At 41.5% G+C, this 19996-nt stretch overlaps 1 protein-coding gene across 1 annotated transcript in view; it reads left to right on the top strand.

The window, feature by feature from the left end:
- Window positions 1–4030: 4030 nt before the first annotated feature.
- RAB23 (RAB23, member RAS oncogene family) overlaps window positions 4031–19996 on the top strand; it is a 26733-nt gene continuing 10767 nt past the window's right edge. The window contains exons 1-4 of the mRNA XM_022581484.2: window positions 4031–4294; window positions 10306–10565; window positions 13072–13157; window positions 19300–19456. Of these exons, the coding sequence (XP_022437192.1) occupies window positions 10411–10565; window positions 13072–13157; window positions 19300–19456 (398 nt within the window). The 5' untranslated portion in view covers window positions 4031–4294; window positions 10306–10410. The remainder of the gene's footprint in view (window positions 4295–10305; window positions 10566–13071; window positions 13158–19299; window positions 19457–19996) is intronic.

Genomic DNA, 19996 nt, shown 5'->3' with positions numbered 1-19996 from the left:
GCACGCGAGGGATCTAGGTTGCGCGCTCCTTATGAGAATCTAATGCCTGATGATCTGAGATGGAGCTGAGGCAGTGATGCTAGTGCTGGGGAGCAGCTGCAAATACAGATTATCATTAGCAGAGAGGTTTGACTGCACAGAGACCATAATAAATCAATTGCTTGCAGACCCATATCAAAACCCTACCAGTGAGTGGCAAGTGAAAACAAGCTCAGGGCTCCTACTGATTCTGCATTATGGTGAGGTGTATAATTATTTCATTATATATTACAATGTAATAATAATAGAAATAAAGTGCACAATAAATGTAATGCACTTGAATCATCCCAATCTCACCCCCCTCCCCTGCCCCAGTCTATGGAAAAATTGTGTTCCACGAAACTGGCCCCTGGTGCCAAAAAGGTTGAGGACCGCTGGTCTAGATGAAGTCATAGAAGCCAAGCCTCTGCCACCCCAGACATCAGCCCAGAAGGCTGAACTAACTGCATTAATGAGTGCTTTGCAATTAGGGAAGGATAAGAAATTAAATATTTTTACTAACTCTAAATATGGGTTCCACATGCTACATGCTCATGCTGCCATTTGGAAAGAAAGAGGAATGTTAACTGCTAAAAATTCCCCCATAAAACATAAAGATTTGATTCTGGCTCTTTTAGAAGCAGTGCAGCTTCCAACACAGGTCACAGTAATCCACTGCAAGGGCCATCAGAGGGATGGCTCTTTTGTGAGCTAAGGGAACAGCAAAGCTGATCAAATTGCAAAACAGGCAGCTTGGCTGCAGGAACCCGAACAAGTTATGGCTCTAGTGATTGGCCCCCCTGAACTCTCTAGCCTTCCCCAGTATTCCCCACAGGTACATGAAAATGCTGAGAAGTAGAGCTATGAGAAGGGAAGCACAGGCTGGTATAAAAAGGAGGATAAGGTTCTAAGCCCTGAGGCCCAACGATGGAAACTCACTATGAGCTTACATGATGTCACCCACTATGGGAGGGATGCACTATGGGACTTGGTGCAAAAGGCTTTTTCAGGGAAGGGGCTTAAAAGAACAGCAAAACAAATAACACTTGCCTGTTATTTATGAGCCCATAATAACCCACAGACCCATCCAATCCCTCCTTCGTTACTCAGGCCAATCCAACGCCAAGGGACATATCCAGGGGAAGACTGGCAGTTAGATTTCACTCAAATGCCCCCATGATCAGGATACAAATATCTTCTGGTGTTTGTTGATATTTTCACAGGATGGGTTGAAGCCTTCCCCACCTGATCTGAAAAGGCGTTGGACGTCTGTAAGTCCCTTTTAAAGGAAGTAGTTCCTCGGTTTGAACTTACAAAGTCCCTCCAGAGTGATAATGGGCCCTCTTTTATAGCCAAAATCACACAGAGACTCACAACGGCCCTAGGGATAGACTACAAGCTACACACCTCTTGGCACCCCCGGTCCTCAGGGAAGGTAGAGAAAATGAACCATACTTTAAAGAAAACCTAGCAAAGCTCTGCCAAGAAACTCATGCACCCTGGACCAACTTGCTTCCTTGCACTCCTCAGGGTCCATGTAGCCCCCAGGAGTGGTCTGAGGCTTAGCCCATTTGAAATAACGTATGGGAGGCCTTTTCTTACTACTGACATTCTACTAGATGAGGAAGTGAACCAGGCCCTGAGATATATTATTAATGTAGGACAAGTTCAGAGGGCAATCCAGGACTATGCCCACAAGGCACTGCCGATTCCCACTAAAATTACAGAGGAAGGAGCAGTTCCTTTACAAATAAACCCCGGGGACCAAGTTCTTCTTAAAACCTGGAAAGAGGGGTCCCCCCCAACACCAACTAATGCCAAAATGGGAGGGCCTCTATAAAGTAATTTTAGCCACCTCTACTGCTGTCAAACTTCAAGGGACATCTAGTTAGGTACATTTGTCCAGACTAAAGCTTTTACCTCCAGAAACCCCGCAGGTCACAACAGAAGAACAATACACCTGTGAGCCAGTGGACAATCTGAGATACCCATTCAAAAGACAGGCACCATCAACAGATAAGTAAAATGATGTAGTGGGTTGGCTCCTATTCGAACCTTAACAGGACTTGGGACCTCTCTTCTTACCTTAGCTAATGTGGTTCTTGACAATTTTCTGGCCCTTGATTACCTTCTGGCCAAACAAGGCAAGAGTGGCTTCATAATTTTGGCAGGGACCATACTGCCTCCCTTGTCTGGTCAACAGTTAAGGAAGCCCAAAATTAACCCTGGTTCCTTCCCTTACTAAGCCCTTTAATGGCTATCATTGTTCTTCTCCTTTTTAACCCTTGTTTGTTTAACCTTTTGGTTAAGTTTGTGTCTTTCAGGCTCCAACGGTTTGAAGTAAGGCTCATGATGGCTCAAGGAATTCAGCCCATTCCAGCGGAAGGTGGCCCAAGTCCCTACAGGTCCTTGAAACAGTCAGCGAGGGACATCTAGGGCAGGCTAGGGTCTGCGGCCCCTGTCCAGCAGGAAGAAGTTTCAGAAGAAGAGACCGTCGGCCCCTTACCCTTAAGAATAAGGGTGTAGAGTCTCTCGGGGGGAATGAGACAGGCTGGGACCAGGGACCCTTTGCTGCAGTGCTTGCACATGGACACACCTCTCCTCGAGCAACAAAATACAAATAAACTGTATGGGACTAAAAATAACTGCGTGCATGCAACGTTGGGGCAAATTCTGGACCCCCAAAATACAAAGAGACCAAAAAAGCTAACTGCCACTCCCGAAAAGCCTGGAGCAAAAGCAGGGTACAGCGCATGCCCCCTGCACTCAACACCAACGTTGGGGCAGATTCTGGACCCCCAAAATACAAAGAGACCAAAAAAGCTAACTGCCACTCCTGAAGAGTCTGGAGCAAAAGCAGGGTACGGCACATGCCCCCTGCACTCAACACCACCTAAAGGGGTGGGCAGACCACCTAGGCCACACCTCTGGCCCAACCCTTGGATACACCCCTACCCTCACCCTATATAAGGAACAAGCTTGCTCCCCGCCCCCCGCCCCCCCCCCACCCCAGCGAGCAAGCCAGCAAGCAAGGGAATATGTTGCTTGTTCTCTCTCCCCCATGCTACAGCAGGGGTCCCAATAAAGCCTTGCCTGAATTTCTTATCTGGCCTCTAGTCAATTTCTATCGATTAGGGAAGGCCAAGAACCCTGGTCAGTAACACTTTCGTGTCTGACTTTTTATGCTCAACTTTATGTTTCTGCAGTTCATCCATGTTGTTGCCTGTAGTTGCAGGTCACTTTTCTCATTGCTGAGTAGTATTCCAGTATATGAACACTGTGAATGTATTAATTTATTCTATTGTTGATGGTCTTTTGCGATATTTCCATTTGGGTTTATTAAAACAAATGCGCCTGTGAACATTCTGGTAATTGTTGGTGCCCCCTAAGCACACGCTTCTCTTGGCTGAACACACAGACATGGAACTACTAGGTCATAGGGTATGCTTCTTTACTAGCACGCCAAATTGTTTTCTAAAGTTATTCTAGTTTACATTCCAGCAGCATGACAGAAGGATTCAGCTACTCCACAACCTCGCCAACACTTGGTATTTTCCTTTTTTTTTTATTCTATTTCACAGTATTAAAACAACTGAAGCAAAGTTTAGGTTGCTTTGGGAGCCAACTTTTGGATTTCTGTTTGGTTCTCTTTATTATTAAGCATCGCAGACTTGCACTTGGTCCAGTCACAGAGTACGGACCGAGTGCGTTTTCGACTTTGCTCCAGTTTTGCTCACTCCGCCACTTGGATGTCCTCCGCTCAAGAGTATAAGGTGTGCATCCAGGGAGGGCACGTCCTGTGAGGACTCTGAAAGCTGACCACTGGGTAAACGAAGCGTTTGCGGCCCTTCCTCGGCAGCGTCCTCTCCCGCCAGCCTCCTGGAATCCCACCAGCCACAGCTGCCTCACAGGGAACGCGGCGCCCCTCAGCCTCGGCCAACTCGGGGGCGGGGCAGCGGGGCGAGGCCGGCGGCGCGCGCTTGCGCACTGAAAGTCCGGCGCATGCTCCGAGTGCGGGGCGTCCGCAGCAGAGGGTAGGCGAGTCTCCCGCGCCCTACCTTCCGCGGCGGGGCCGCAGCGATCTGCTAGTTCCGAGTTCTTCTGCCAATAAAGTTCCTGAAAAAAGTCACAGTCATTCTTAAAAGAGCAAAAGAGGGCGCGAGCCGGCCGGAGGCCCTGTCGGAGGGCTGGCGCACCGGGCGGCGGAGACGGCGGTTACACCGCGACCTGGACGAGCGGTCGCGCCGGGCGGCGGGCGGCGGGCGGCGCGGGGACGGTGAGTAGCGGCTCGCGCCCGGGGCGGCTGGCCGCACTCATCGCCCTCGACCGCGGCTGGCTGCGGAGGACCCGCCCGTCCCCGCGGCCCGGGATGTGCCCACCGGGGGCCGGACAGGGGCTCGGCGGGAGCCTCCAGGCCGGGCGCCCTCCCCGGCCCGGCCGCCGCACGCGCACTTCGAGTGCGGGGCCCGGGTCCCCGCGGCAGGCGGTGGGCGCAACCCCCGGCGCCCCCTCCCCTCTCCGCGCCCCCGCCTCCCTGGGGTGGCCCTCGGGCGGGTAGGTGCAGCGGGGCGGTTGGGGACTGGGCATTAGGTGTGGGTTGGGGCTGGCGGGGAAAGGGCCCAAGCCCCACCCTGGCTTCCAGACCCCGTCCTGGGCGGCGGGCCCCTTCCCTGCCTGCGGCCCCACCCAGCCCGGGTGTTGCTCGGGTTCCGCTCGAATATGAATGAGCCTGACTACGCGGTCTCCTTGACACTGGCTACCGCAGAGTCACTTCACTCGGGGATCCCAGTGGCAGTACAGTCTGAAAAGGGCTGTCTACTTCTCCAGGTTTTATGTAACTCCTGACATCTTCTAGGTAACTTCATTGAACTTGAGAAGTTTTTCAGTGCTTTTATAAATATAATCATACCTGTGCTGAAGTACAGGCTGTGATGAAAAAGCCACCATTTCCATCAGTGAGTTAACTCATCCTTTACTTTTCTAATGTATTGGACGGCTGTTGGTTGGCAAAATCTTTAAAATTAAACTTGGAAAAAGAACACATGTAAAGTGTTACTGTCAAGCTTTTAAAGTATTGTACTCAGAATTATGCTAATTTTCTAAGAATTTAATTGTTTTGGTATAGGTCTTTAAGTTTGTAGAGTATTGGCTGATAATCACAGGAGTCTGACTGCCTGTGTTAAAATCTGATTCCACTTACTTTTCTTTACATTTTATTATTTTAAAAATTAATATATGGTAAAATTGACTTTGTTGGGGGGTGTGCAGTTCTGTGAATTTTAGATATATGTAACTACCATAACAGTCAGAATTTAGAACAGTTCGATCACCTCCAAAACACTCATGCTATCCTTTTATATCCTCCCCCTTACCCCAAGCCCTGGCAATTACTGATCTTTTCCAGAATGTCATAGAAATGGAATCATGCAACATGTAACCTTCTTTCACTCAGCATAATGCCTTTGAGATTCCTTCGAGTTGTTGGATGTATCAACAATTTATTCTTTTTTTATTGCTGAGTAGTATTCTATTAGATGGATGTGCTCCCAATGAAAGACATTTGGATTGTCTCCAGTTTTTGGTGATTATGACTATAGCTGCTATAAACATTGCTATACAGGTTTTTGTGTGAACATACGTTTTCATTTCTCTAGGGTACTGCTAAGATTGGGATTACATGATCATATAAAGTATGATTAACTTTGTAATACACTGTCACACTGATTTCCAGAGTGGCTGTATCATTTTGCATTCTCACCAGCAACATGTGAGAGTTCCAGTTGCTTCATCTCCTCTCTAGCACTTTGTATTGTTGGATTTTTTAGTTTAGCCATTCTAATAGGCATGTAGTGGTATCTCGTGGTCTTAATGTGTCTTTAACTAATGGCTAAAGATGTTGAATATCTTTTCATGTACTTACTTGGCATATATAATCTTGGGTGAGTATCTGGCCAAGACTTTTGCCTATTTTTAAATTCAGTAGTTTCTTTCTTATGTTGAGTTTTGAGGGTTCTTTATATTTTCTGGATACAAGTTGTTAGATATGTTTTGCAAAAGTTTCTTGCAGTCTGTAGCTTCTTTTCATTGTTTTAACAGTGTCTTTCACAGAGCTAATGTTTTTAATTTTGATGAAATCTAATTTATCCATATTTCCTTTTGTACATCTTTTGGTAGCATGTCTAAGAACTTTGCCTAATCCCAGGTCAAGAAGATTTTCATCTTCTAGATATTATAGTTTTATATTTAGATCTATAATCTTTTTTTTTTTTTTTTGCGGTACGCGGGCCTCTCACTGCTGTGGCCTCTCCTGCCGCGGAGCACAGGCTCCAGACGCGCGGGCCCAGTGGCCATGGCCCACAGGCCCAGCTGCCCCGCGGCACGCGGGACCCTCCCGGACCGGGGCACGAACCCGCGCCCCCCGCATCAGCAGGCGGACCCCCAACCACTGCGCCACCAGGGAAGCCCTAGTTTAAATTATTTACATAAGGTGTGAGATTTAGGGGAAGGTTTACTTTTTTGCATATGAATGTCCAGTTGTTCCATCACCATTTGTTGAAAAGACTGTCTTCTCCATTTAATAGTTTTGCACCTTTGTCAAAAATCAATTGGCTGTATTTGTGTGGGTCTATTTTGGCCCTCTGTTGTGTTCCATTGACTTTTGTATCTTTCTCTTTGCCAGTATCAAACTTTCTTGATGGATGTAGTTTTATAGTGTCTTAAAGTTGGGTAGCATAATCTTCTCCAGCTTTATTCTTTTTCAAAATTGTTTTAGCTATGCTAGTTTATTTGCCTTTCCATATAAAGTTTAGAATCAGCTTGTCTCTAACTACAAAATATTCTGCTGGTACTTTGGAATTATATCAAACCGTAGATCAATTGGGGAGAATTGCTATTTTTACTTTGTTGAATCTTTCAATCTATGAACATGATGTATCTTTCCATTTATTTCTTTGTTTCATTAGTGTTTTGTAGTTTTCAGTATACAGATCCTGTACATGTTTTGTTAGATTTATGCCAAAGTATTTCATTTTGGGAGGAAACTATTGTAAATATCATTTAAAAAATTTTTGGCTTCAAATTGTACATTAAGATATTAGAAATTCAGCTGAGTGTTGTGTGTTGCTCTTGTATCCTGTGTCCTTGCTAAACTCACTTATTAGTTCCAGGATTGTTTGTTTGAATCCTTGGAGTTTTCTAGATAGACAATCATGTCATCTGTGAATAGAGATAGTTTTTTTTCCCTAATCTATAAGCATTTTAAGTATTTTAGTTGCCTGTTGCTCTGGCTAGGCCTAATGATAAACAGGAGTAGTGAGAGTGGACATCCTTACCTTGTTCTCAGTCTAAGGGGGAATTCAATCTGTCTTTCAGAATTAAGTGTGATGTTAGCTGTAGATTTTTTTTTTTAATAGATGCCCTTTATCAGATTGAAGAAGTCCTCTTCTGTTTCTAGTTTGCTGAGAGTCTTTTTCACAAATGGATGTTGATGTGGTTTTTCTTCTTTACTCTGTTAATATGGTGGATTACACTGATTGATTTTTGAGTATTGAACCAGCCTTGCATTCCCGAATAAAGCCCATTTGGTCCTGGTTATTCTTTTTATATATTGCTGGATGCGATTTACTAATATTTTGTTGAGGATTTTTGCATTTGTGTTCATGAGGGGTTATTTGTTTAGTTTTCTTTTTTGTACTGTCTTTGTGTGGTGCTGGTATCAAGATAATGCTGGCTTTATAAAATAAGTTAGGGAGTGTTTTCTCCTCTTCTGTATTCCAGGGGAGAGTATGTATCATTCTTGAAAAGTTTGGTAGAATTCTCCAATGAAATCACCTGAGCCTGGAGATTTCTTTTTGAGTTTTTAAAGTTATAAATTCAATTTTCCTAATGCTTATATCAATTTCACTGATTTCTGCTCTTTATTATTCCCATCCTTTTGCTTGCTTTGGGTTTGTTTTGTGATTTTTTTTCTAGTTTTTTGAGGTGGGGGCTTAGATTATTGTTTGAGACTTTTCTTCTTTTCTAAGGTAAGCATTTAGTGCTGTAAATTTTCCCTCTCAGCAGTATGTTAGCTGTGTCCCATAAATTTTGACATATTTTCATTTTAATTCAATTCAGTTATTTTTTAAATTTCTCTTGAGCTTCTTCTTTGGCCCATGGGTTGTTGAGAAATCTGTGTTTTTAATTTCCAAATGTTTGGAGATTTTCCTGTTATCTTTCCATTACTGATTTCTAGTTTGATTTCATTGTGGTCCCTTTATTTGGCTTTTGTTGAGGGTTGTTTGAAGGCCTAGAATATGTTCTATTTTGGTATATGTTCAGTGGGTGCTTGAAGTATATTCTGCTGTTGTTGCATGGACAGCTCTATAAATGTTGATTGGATTCTGACAGTTTTCTGTTTTTAGAATTTCATTTTGTTTTATTGTGTTTTATAGTGTTTTTGAGTATCTCTTTGTGTAACTTGTTTAGCTGCATAGGTAATTTATCACAGTCTGTTGGTGTCAACATTTTACCAGTTCAAGTGAAGTTAAGAAACCTTACCTCCCTTTTGTCCTCTTCCATGTATAATTTTTTTTTTTTTAATTTGGCTGTGCAAGGTCTAGTTGCAGCATGTGGGATCTTTGTTGCAGCACACGGCATCTTTTTTTTAGTTGCAGCACGCAGGCTCTTTTAGTTGCGGCATGCGAGATCTTTATTTGTGGCATGTGGGATCTTTAGTTGCGGCACGCAGGATCTTTTTTTATTTTTTCTTTTTTTTTTGCAGTACGCGGGCCTCTCACGTTGCGGAGCACAGGCTCCAGATGCGCAGGCTCAGCGGCCATGGCTCACGGGCCTAGCCGCTCCACGGCATGTGGGATCTTCCCGGACCGGGTCACGAACCCGTGTCCCCTGCATCGGCAGGCGGACTCTCAACCACTGTGCCACCAGGGAAGCCCAGGATCTTTTTATAGTTGCAGCATGTGGGCTCGTGGCATGCAGGATCTAGTTCCCTGACCAGGGATCGAACCCGGGCCCCCTGCATTGGGAGCACAGAGTCTTAACCACCGGACCACCAGGGAAGTCCCCTCTTCCACGTATAATTACTTGTCTTAAATGTTTTCTCTACATATATTGAAAACCATATTGAACAGTATTATAATTTTTCTTTCAACTGTCAAATGTAACAGAACATTTAAGAGAAGTCTGCTATATTTACCCATATTTTTGCTTCTGTCATCTTCTTTCTCTTGTTCCAATACTTTAAGTTGTTGTTTTAATCATTTAATTATGTCTGAAGTGGAGACCTAGAACCTGTACTTTAACAAGTGCTCCTAGATGCTTCTTACAGTCGTGCAAGTTTGTGAAGCATTAGGGACAATTACTGAGACTCCATTAGGGGCAAAGAAAGGAATGTTCTTCACATTTCAGACATGTTTTGTGTAGTGGTTGTATAAATGGATTTTTGGTTAAGGTAGCTGGAATATAATAGCTAAGCAGACAGGAACTTAACTAGTAATTTTAAGAAGAAATATGAAGAAATTGGCTTTCTGTTCTTTTCAGTCTAAAATGCGAACAGTACACATTCTATTGCTTTCATTATATGAGTAACTGTAACTAGTCTGAAACTAATGAAAAAAATGCATGGTATAAGATGATGTGTAGAGGATCCATTGTAATCTAAACACTAAAGCACAGTAACTAAGAGCCCGATGCTATCACGTGGTTGCATAGCATTATACAAAACCCTTCCTTAGGGTGCTGTTCTAGGGACATTAATTATTACCTGTGAGGATGAAGAGCAGTTTCCTTAGATTTTGTATTTGTTGCCCATTTGGTGGTAACTATCCACCAAATGGGATAAAAGGAGGATTTATTATGGTATATGAAACTACCATTTTTTTGAATGCCTAACTTTCACTGTGCTAAGTGCTTTGTATCTATCATTGATCAACAATCCTGTGAGGTAAATATCCTCAGGAAACTGAAGCTTCAAGGGGTTAAGCAATAACTTCACTAAAAGCACAGAACCAGTAAATAGCAACTAGTAAGTCAGGCCTCGACTCTTAACACTCATACTCTAGTCTCAGTGAAAGGCAGAACTATGTAATCTAGGCATTTATTGGTACCTGGAAGTCATACATTCTGCTGTTGTTAAGGGTGCAAAAGTGAATGGTATTATTGTCTCTTTTTTCAAAGAATTTACATTATCTGAACAGGGTGGGGAGAGGGCCTTCAACACGGAAAAAATTCTTGCAATTCATTATGATTATTTCTTGATAAAACAATTATAGCTTATTTTATTTTATATAGGTTTTATGTCATGAAAAAATAACTTCATTTTAAACCAAAGATTTGAGAGAGAAGATCGGATCACCTGGAATTAAATTTGGCACAGAAACCTTTTCAACTCCAAAAATGTTGGAGGAAGATATGGAAGTGGCCATAAAGATGGTGGTTGTAGGGAATGGCGCAGTTGGAAAATCAAGTATGATTCAGCGGTATTGCAAAGGCATTTTTACAAAAGACTACAAGAAAACCATTGGAGTTGATTTTTTGGAGCGACAGATACAGTATGTACTTGGCTGTTTTATCCTCTCGGTTTTGATATGTGAGCTGTGTCCAAGAGTTTGCTCAGAATAATAGTAACTGAGTACAATACAATCCAAGGCTAGGTGTCTAGTGGCAGCGGGTTTTCAGTTATTCACTCCTTTGTGTGTCTTCGCCTTCTTTTTTCCCCCTCCCCCATCTCTTCCCTTTCTCTCTCATTTTTTCTTCTTTTTTACCTACACTTCTCCCTTCTCTCTTTTTCAATCTTACATCTGTTTTATATTTATTGGTGGCACCCTGAGCACTTCTTAAACGCAAACTGACGCTTGATTCTACCGAGATTTCTGTCGACTATTTTATTTGGAAAGAAAGTTACCTGTCTCGCAGAATAATTTTCATCTCTTATATTATGGGATCTGTTTGTGTAAAATGTCTCCTCTCTTTTTAAAACTGGGCTTATAGAAGTTAGAGAATTAATAATTTGTTTTTACTTTAAAGAAGTAAGAGAAAGATTTGAGAGGATTAAATACTCCTGTGAAAAGGAAATCCAATTGGATTCTAAAACACATCAAAGTAACACTTTTTGTCATTAGTCCTGAGAACTTTTAAGGATATTTTAAATTGTAGGAGAAACATTAAACAAATCTGATTTAACTATCCCAGACACTAGCATCAAAGATAATTGTGTTCACTGTTTTAAAGATGTTGAATTTATAATCTGTATTCTGTTACCCTCTTTTTAAAAATACTTCTCTATTTGCTTCCTTTCTTAGATATTTTAAGGGGATTCATTTTAAATCTTGATGATGTTTATTTTTTGCACTTGCTATCTGGACCAAATTAATATTTTAAGTATACAGTTGACCCTTATTATTCAGACTCCATATTTATATTTTAAGTATGCAATTACTTCTCATTATTTGTGGATTTCATATTTGCAAATTCACTGCTTGCTAAAATTTATTTGTAACCCCAGACTCAGTACTCCCAGTACTCTGATGGTCATTTGTGGACATGCACAGAGCAGCAAAAAATTTGAGTCACTTATACACACACGTTCGGCTGAGGTTGAACAAGGCGACCCACTGTGTTTTTTTTTCATCTCTCATACTGTACATGAGTGGCCTTTTCATGTTCTGTTTTTGTGCCACATTTTTGTGTTTTTTGTTGGTAGTTTCGCTGTTTAAAATGGCCCCAAGCCTAGAGCTGAAGTGCCGTCTGGTGAGCTGTGACGTGCCTTATGGAGAAAACACATGTATTAGATAAGCTTCGTTCAGGCACCAGTTATAGTACTGTTGGCCATGGGTTCAATGTTAATGAATCAACAGTGTATATTAAATAAAGTGTGTTTAAACAGAACAATGCAAAAAACAAGGTTATATATTGATCAGTTGATGAAATTGTAACCAGGGGCTCACAGGCACCTCACCCGCCTGGTATTTTCCCTCAGAGGAATGGTTCAGGATTTGCTAATTCAGTGTTGGCAGTGACTCTGTAGAACAGAACTACTGCCTGCGAATAAGACAACAGGTGTGACAGAACAGAGTTAATTTGGGGGTTAAAGGGCAACCAAGCAGTAAGCTGCTTCTTTCCTTTCTTACTATTCTCCCCCATTAGAATAGGGTAGCAGGAGGAGGGCAAGCACTGACCTAAGGGAACCCTTTCCCAGGACAGCTGACCCTGGGTGTCCAGGATCCCACGGACACCAACATCCATGGGCACTCAGTTCCTTGTATAAAATGGCATAGTATTTGCATTTAACCTACACACGTGCTCCCATAGACTTTCAGTCATCTCCAGATTACTTATAATATCTAATATAATGTAAATGCTGTGTAAATAGTTGCCAGGCACACAGTAAATTCAAGTTTTGCTTTTTGGAACTTTCTAGAATTTTTTTTCCAAATATTTTCTATCTGCAGTTGGTTGAATCCTCAGGCATGGACCCCTCGGATGCTAGTCTTAGAGCCACCACTATCTGTGACTGTGGTTGAAGGAAAAAACATGACAGATAAATCCAAATCGTGTAAAATTACAGCTTTAGGGGAGTGTCTTTCACCCTTTACTTGCACTGTTGGTAATGGTATCAGCATTTAAAAGCGCTCAGACTTTTTCAGAGTGAAACCAGCAATGTAGTTTTTTTAAAATAAGTAAATAAATAAATTTGTTTATTTGTTTATTTATTTTTGGCTGCGTTGGGTCTTCGTTGCTGTATGCGGGTTTTCTCTCGTTGTGGCAAGCAGGGGCTACTCTTTGTTGCGATGCACGGGCTTCTCATTGCGGTCGCTTCTCTTGTTGCGGAGCACGGACTCTAGGCGCATGGGCTTCAGTAGTTGTGGCACACGGGCTTAGTTACTCTGCGACATGTGGGATCTTCTTGGATCAGGACTCGAACCCGTGTCCCCTGCATCAGCAGGTGGATTCTTAATCACTGCACCACCAGGGAAGCCCAACAATGTAGTTTTAATACCACCAGATTTGAAAAATACATTTCCTTTGCATATGAAATTCATTCATCTCTTGTTTCAGAGTTAATGATGAAGACGTCAGGCTCATGTTATGGGATACCGCAGGTCAAGAGGAGTTTGATGCAATAACAAAGGCCTACTATCGAGGTAAATCATGGGTGTCTTTAGTTTGCTTTGACATGTTCTTTTAGCTGAACAAAGAACTTTGCTTTTCTTGTTTCCCATAGAAGGATTTCTCTTTAAGAATATTTAAATTAATTCCAAAGTATTTTTTAAAACCCCAGGCTATTATTCTTCTAAAGATCTTCTTGGGTGGTAAATAATACTCTGTGCTATAGACTGTTTATCTCTGCCTTAGAATTACATGACTCATATAGTCATTCCCAGACCTAATAAGTCAGAAGTTGTGAAATGTCTTCTCTGACTCCAGGGAAATGACTACGTAGAGTGGAAACTAACATAAGAAAAAGTAAAGCCCTGGCAGACAAGATGGCATTTTGTTATGATATTTAATGTGGGTAAAGCCTTCTCTAGGCTATACGAGTTCAGGGAAGTATGAGATACATGTGAAAAGGAAGAGCTACAATGATAGGATCTAAGACTAAATAAACTGTGGGGGAAATTCCTCTTTTTACCTACCTAGCTTTCTTCTCTTAATTCTCAGCCTAAAATATATGTTCTTTTTGTGTGGAAAAAAATAGGTTGGGCTATTTCTTTTTAAACTTTTAACAATGTGATGTGGCAGTATTACTTTTTAACTAGTATGGTTATTTTTGGAGAAAGTATTATCATTATGTCTCTCTAATTTAAAAGGGCAAAACTGTGAGTCCACAATTATCTCAAAATAAAGTTTAACTTAAAAAAAGACAAAACTGGTCAAATGTCAAAATGATTTGATTCGTATATGAATAAAAAGGAGAAAACGTTGGAACTGTACAGTTAAGTAGCTCATTTGGGTCCCTAATTTAAAAAAAAAGACCAGGTAGCTAAACATATTTTAATATCCACTGCCATAAGACTTTGTTCAACATTATTATCTTCTAATTTTTTTAACTTGACTCATCCAGTTTGTTGCAGACTTCTTGTTTTAACTTGTTAGATGTCCATGAATCATACCGTTTCTCTTTCATATGTTTACAAAAAACATTCTTTGCCAGAAACTAAAAAGACAGCCCATAATTATTATTTACATCTTAATTTATATGGGTGATGTTCAAATTTCTTTTCACTTTGTTTCATTTGGACTAAAAGGCTTTAAACAGCATTGATTTCCCTGTGTTTAACATTTTAACTTAAAGCAATCTTAAGTGTATAAATAGATCCGTTAAAAGGTTTTTTTAAAATGTAACGTTTTTTAGCCAACTATGTTAAAATGGCAAAGAGGGTAGATACTGAGACAGGTCTTAAGCTTCAGCTTTTTCCCTCACATCCCTATTTGAATTAAGGAACAAACAGTGGCAATGTTACATGAATTTGAGAAATGGCATATTGGACTTATATGCTTTTTTCTTTTTGAGGTTCTATCAGAGTGCTTTTGGTTGCTGACAGCAGAAAAGCAATTTCAAACCGACTTATTTAGCGTCTGTTGACTTGTTACTGGGAGTAGCTTTCATTTGTGGTCTGTTGGGACTATAACCTTGCTGATTCTTCTGGCTGGCCGCCTCCTTGTGTGGGGTTCCTCTTCATGCTGATTTTCCTCTCGTCTGCAAGTTTGCTACCATCGACAGTGCTTTTTGTTCACATTCTTGGGGACCGAGGGTTACTTCCTACAACAGTGGACCAAAAGTCCAGAGCTTTTATCTGATTAGACCACCTTTGACCAGATTACAGTGAGTAGTCAGAGGAAGGTGATTGCCCTAATGGGCTTGGCGCACTTGGGGCTCCCCCAAGGCAGAGGGAAGTTTAGCTGCCTAAACCATAGGCTACTGTACAGAGAGGGAGAGGTGTTCTTGGGGACAGGGCACTGGATGGCGGCTAGGCACCAGGTAATATCTGCTACTAGTATAGATTCAGATGACGATATAATTAAATAAAGAGTAGGAAGAAAAGGTAAGGTGGGCAGAATGAGTTAAGATAGAGATTTAGTGATAGAAACACTATGCCTTATAAAATTATGACCTACTGACTTATGTCCTAAAAATGTGTTATTCAAGATGCATAAAAATTATATTTAAAAAAGAAAAAATTTATTGTAATTCATTTAAAAGACCTATTATAGCAAGACCATTGCTCATTATGTTCTTAGAATGCTGGCTTAATTGTACAGTGAGACATGTGGAAACATGATCTCCTTATCAGTAGGTTAGAACAGAGCACAGATCATATTAGGAAGCCTTTGGGAGCCCAGATGACTCCTGTTAAACCCTTAAGAAAGTCCACCCTAGGCAGTAGAAACCGTACTTAGTACAGAAAGTTACATACAACATGAAGTAGACTTTTATTACAGTTTTTTACTGTGACTTGGTTCTCAGAAAAAAAATGCTTCTAAGTATATGTAAATTAGGTTATAGACTTGAGACCTGTTATTTGAGATCATGCACATAAGTAGAAGGAAACCCTTATTTTCTTAAAAAATAATTTTTTTTCACAAATATAAATGAATATAAATTGTTGGAAATGAAATAGCTCTGGACAAGAAGCTAGTTATAAGTTATAATTATAAATGCAAGAATTAAAGAACAACAGAATTAGACTATGCAAGTCTGAGGTTTGTTTTGAAATTATGTGAGCATGGAATCTGTGACAGATTGGTTCAGTGAATAATTTATGTGCTTTAGATTGTATAGAATGTCAAAAAGAATAAGGGACAGCATTTTAAATCCTGAGTAGTATCTATAATAGTATTTTTAAAGCCTTTGCTAGTGTTCGCTAGAGCAGTGTTTCTTAAACTTGACTGTGCACAGGAATCCCCTGGGGAGCTCATTAAAATGCAAACTGAATTCTGTAGATCTGTGGGTAGCTCTGAGAGTCTGCATTTCTACAGCCTTCCAGGTGACACTGATGCTGCTGTCAGCCACACTCAGGACCTGCCTACAGACCATCTTGTAGGATCTGTCAGTGATTTGAGGATAGAATTACTCTCTGCACATTATGTGTCTTGGAGAGTATTTTCTGAATTGCATTAAAATATAGTGGCTTTTTTGGAATGATCTTATTAAGGAGGAATAAATACTTGCTATTGGTGATCTTATCATTGACACCAAAAATTTATTCAGAGCTCTGTATTTCTGATGCATGGACAAGTGAGGTAGTTTATTAACTGTTAGAAGTGATCCACTTATGGGTGACTTACTGTTATCTATGATAATGAAGAAACTTTTCCAATGGTGCAATTTTTAGGGTAGGTAGTATTGAAGGAAGATTGAATAGTAGGAAAATAAAGGTCTTTGTAAAATATATGGGTAGAAAACACTAGCTGCCTTTCAATATTAACAACAGAGAAATTAAAACAACTTTCCCAAAGATGGCTGGTACGAACACAGAGCTAGGGGTCCAAGAAAGAAAAAGAAGGGAGAGCAGCGTGGGGTCATTTTAATTTACTTTATTATTTTTTTAGGGTCATTTTACACCTCCCCACACACGCACACACACACAGCGGGGTGGGTGTGGGATGCAGAAGTGAGAGGCCAGGGAAAGAAGGGAAAACCGTGCATAAAGGGTGCAGTAATGAGCCAGTTACTACTGCAGGTGGGGAGAGCAGGCGGGGAGACGCGCCTCGGGGTGACCCCACCCGAGGGAAGCTGAGGTTTTTACCCCCCCCACCCCTCCCCAGGCATCCAGTCCCCTTAGGGGGTGTGCTAGACTACCCCTGGCAGAAGAGCAGAGCGCCCCCTGCAGCCCGTGCTGGAGGGTCGGGGCGGGGAACACACAGGGCACCTGTGGGGGGAGGGGGCACCGTGCTCACGTCCCTGGTGGCTTCTGAATCCAGGTCCCTCCTCCTCCTCCTCGGAGGGCACTGCGGCCCATCCCGCCCAGTGTGGTCTCTTTACCGAGTCCCCCACTAAATAATTTTTGGTTTTATTGACAGACTTTTTCTTTTATCCTTTGATCCTTGATTTTTCAAACAAAATTGTGCTTTTCTTAGTTAATTATTCTTACTGCCTATATCTCTGGCACCATCTGCTTAGTTTTTTGTTGTTGTTTGTTAGTTGTTTTTGTTTCGTTTTGTTTTTTTGCGGTACGCGGGCCTCTCACTGTTGTGGCCTCTCCCGTTGCAGAGCACAGGCTCTGGACGCGCAGGCTCAGCGGCCATGGCTCACGGGCCCAGCCGCTCCGCAGCATGTGGGATCTTCCCAGACTGGGGCACGAACCCATGTCCCCTGCATCGGCAGGCGGACTCTCAGCCACTGCGCCACCAGGGAAGCCCTGTTTTGTTTTTTTTAGCATCTTCTCTAATAAGTGTTTTTTTGTGTGTCTGGGACCTTGTATACTTGGAAATACCTTATTGGACCCTCAAATTTAAACGACACTTGACTGATATAAAATTCTAGGTTTAAAGCTAACAGAGTTTTGTAACTTTTTTTTTTTAAGATTTTTTTTGTTTTGTTTTGATGTGGGCCGTTTTTTAAAGCCTTTATTGAATTTGTTACAATAGTGCTTCTGTTTTTTGTTTTTTGGCCCCGAGGTATGTGGGATCTTAGCTCCCCAACCAGGGATCGAACCCGCACCCCCTGCATTGGAAGGCGGAGTCTTAACCACTGGACCGCCAGGGAGGTCCCCAAAAAAGTTTCTTAAAGTATGATTAAATAATGTTTTATTTGTAGTTTAAGTAAATGTTAGAGTTCAAGTAAATATAAATTTGTTGTCCAATATGCTAGTGTGATCTCTTCAGTTTTACTTCTCCTTCAATTCTGAGCAAGTCTCACACTGTGTCTGTCAATCTGCCTGTCCCCCACCCCTCAGTTTTGCATAATTAATTTATTCTTTGGTTCAAAGCCTGTTCTAGAGGAGAGAAGCCTCTGCTTTTACAGTCATAGTGAACTGCTGGTTTTTTCCTTCATTAATTGTTATTTGGGTTTCTACCATATTCCCTCAGGTGATAAACAAACCTTTTTTTGTCCCTAGAGTGTCTTAGGTAGCCCAGGTATGTGTGTCTTGAGTCTTAGTAGGAAACTCTTACACCTGGGATATCTGGAAGGAAGGAGTAGCAGTGAGGAACCCTCTTGACTCCAGAACAATTTTCTCTTCTCACCTGTTTTTGTCACTATGCTATCTGATTCAACAGCAAATCATTGGTAAAAACCCTCTTCCAGAAGGTTGATGCTTATTTTTAAAATGAGATATTATCAACTAATGTGATAGTTGATAGTTAAAATATTGTCAACCTAATGTGATAGTTGATAGTTAAAATATTGTGAGTATGGTATGGGAATTATGCAGTTAAAGAGGATGAAAAACTAAATTAAACTCTTTTCCTCTCTACTATATATAAATATTTTACTCTTGGCACTGGTTCCTAAATTACATTCTTTAGCATTGATGGTATTCTGCTACTAAAATAAAATAATATAGATTTTTTTAAAAAGTAAATAGAATGAGAAAATTATGATATTTTTCTGTCATAGACTTTTCTTAAATCTGTGCCAAAAGAAATTAAGAAGCAGGTGACAGATATTAACGAGAAGAACTCAGCAATTCTGTCATTCATGCCTAGTTTACTGTTCTCTGTGGCTTTTACAGTGTTATTAAATATATCAGTATTTTGTGGTGTTCCACAAGGAATGTGTATAATTTTGAGGGTACTTTGGCACTTGCACAAATTTGAGAACCACTGTTCTTGGTAAAAATTGGTTCTTTGAATTAGAAAATAGAGTTTATATGTTAAAAAATAGGGCTTCCCTGGTGGCACAGTGGTTAAGAATCCACCTGCCAATGCAGGAGACACGGGTTCGAGTCCTGGTCAGGGAAGATCCCACATGCCACGGAGCAACTAAGCCCATGTGCCACAACTACTGAGCCTGCGCTCTAGAGCCCGTGAGCTACAACTACTGAAGCCCGCGCGCCTAAAGCCTGTGCTCCGCAACAAGAGAAGCCACTGCAATGAGAAGCCTGCGCACCACAATGAAGAGTAGCCCCCGCACACTGCAACTAGAGAAAAGCCCACGCAGCAACGAAGACCCAACACATCCAAAAATAAAATAAATTAAATTAAAAAAAAAAAAGCAGCGCTACAAAGATGAGTTCAACATTTATTTACATAAAAATTGTTTTGAATACGTAAAAGTTTCCCTCACCCTGCATAGGATTGTTTCATTAATGCAAATAACATTTTTATTTTGTGAACTTACAGGAGCCCAGGCTTGTGTGCTTGTATTTTCCACCACAGACAGGGAATCTTTTGAAGCGATTTCCAGTTGGAGAGAGAAGGTGGTGGCTGAAGTTGGAGATATACCAACTGTACTTGTACAAAACAAGATCGATCTCCTTGATGACTCTTGTATAAAGAAGTAAGGTGGCTACTGTTGAGGGGGTGGCTGTAATTCTGTAAAGCTAAAACCTATTATAGTTTTTGCATACACTTACAAAATTTAGGAAAGTTTTTAAAAAGACTGCCTTATACTTAAAAATTTCTGTGAGCTATTGTGTGATTGGTTTGGGTTTAAAAAGTTCACACTGAATCAGTAGTAAAGAAAATTAAAAGAGTACGTTTTGAAAGCCCTTTTAGAATTCCAGGTCCTTGCAGCTCAAATCCAACTCCTCATGTGAAGTCAAATCTAGACAGAGTAAGAATGTTAAGAGAAACATTCCAGAACTTCCCTGGTGGCGCAGTGGTTAAGAATCTTCCTGCCAGTGCAGGGGACATGGGTTCGATCCCTGGTCCGGGAAGATCCCACATGCCGCGGAGCAACTAAGCCCGTGTGCCACAACTGCTGAGCCTGCACTCTAGGGCCCGCGAGCCACAACTACTGAAGCCTGCATGTCTAGAGCCCATGCTCTGCAACAAAGAGAAGCCACCACAATGAGAAGCCCACGCACTGCAACAAAGC

The sequence above is a fragment of the Delphinapterus leucas genome, chromosome 10 (assembly GCF_059928025.1).
Source record: "Delphinapterus leucas isolate spDelLeu-1000000601 "Yukka" chromosome 10, BTC_Dleu_Yukka2, whole genome shotgun sequence".
Classification (NCBI taxonomy): domain Eukaryota; kingdom Metazoa; phylum Chordata; class Mammalia; order Artiodactyla; family Monodontidae; genus Delphinapterus; species Delphinapterus leucas.
This window is presented reverse-complemented; position numbering and strand designations above follow the sequence as displayed.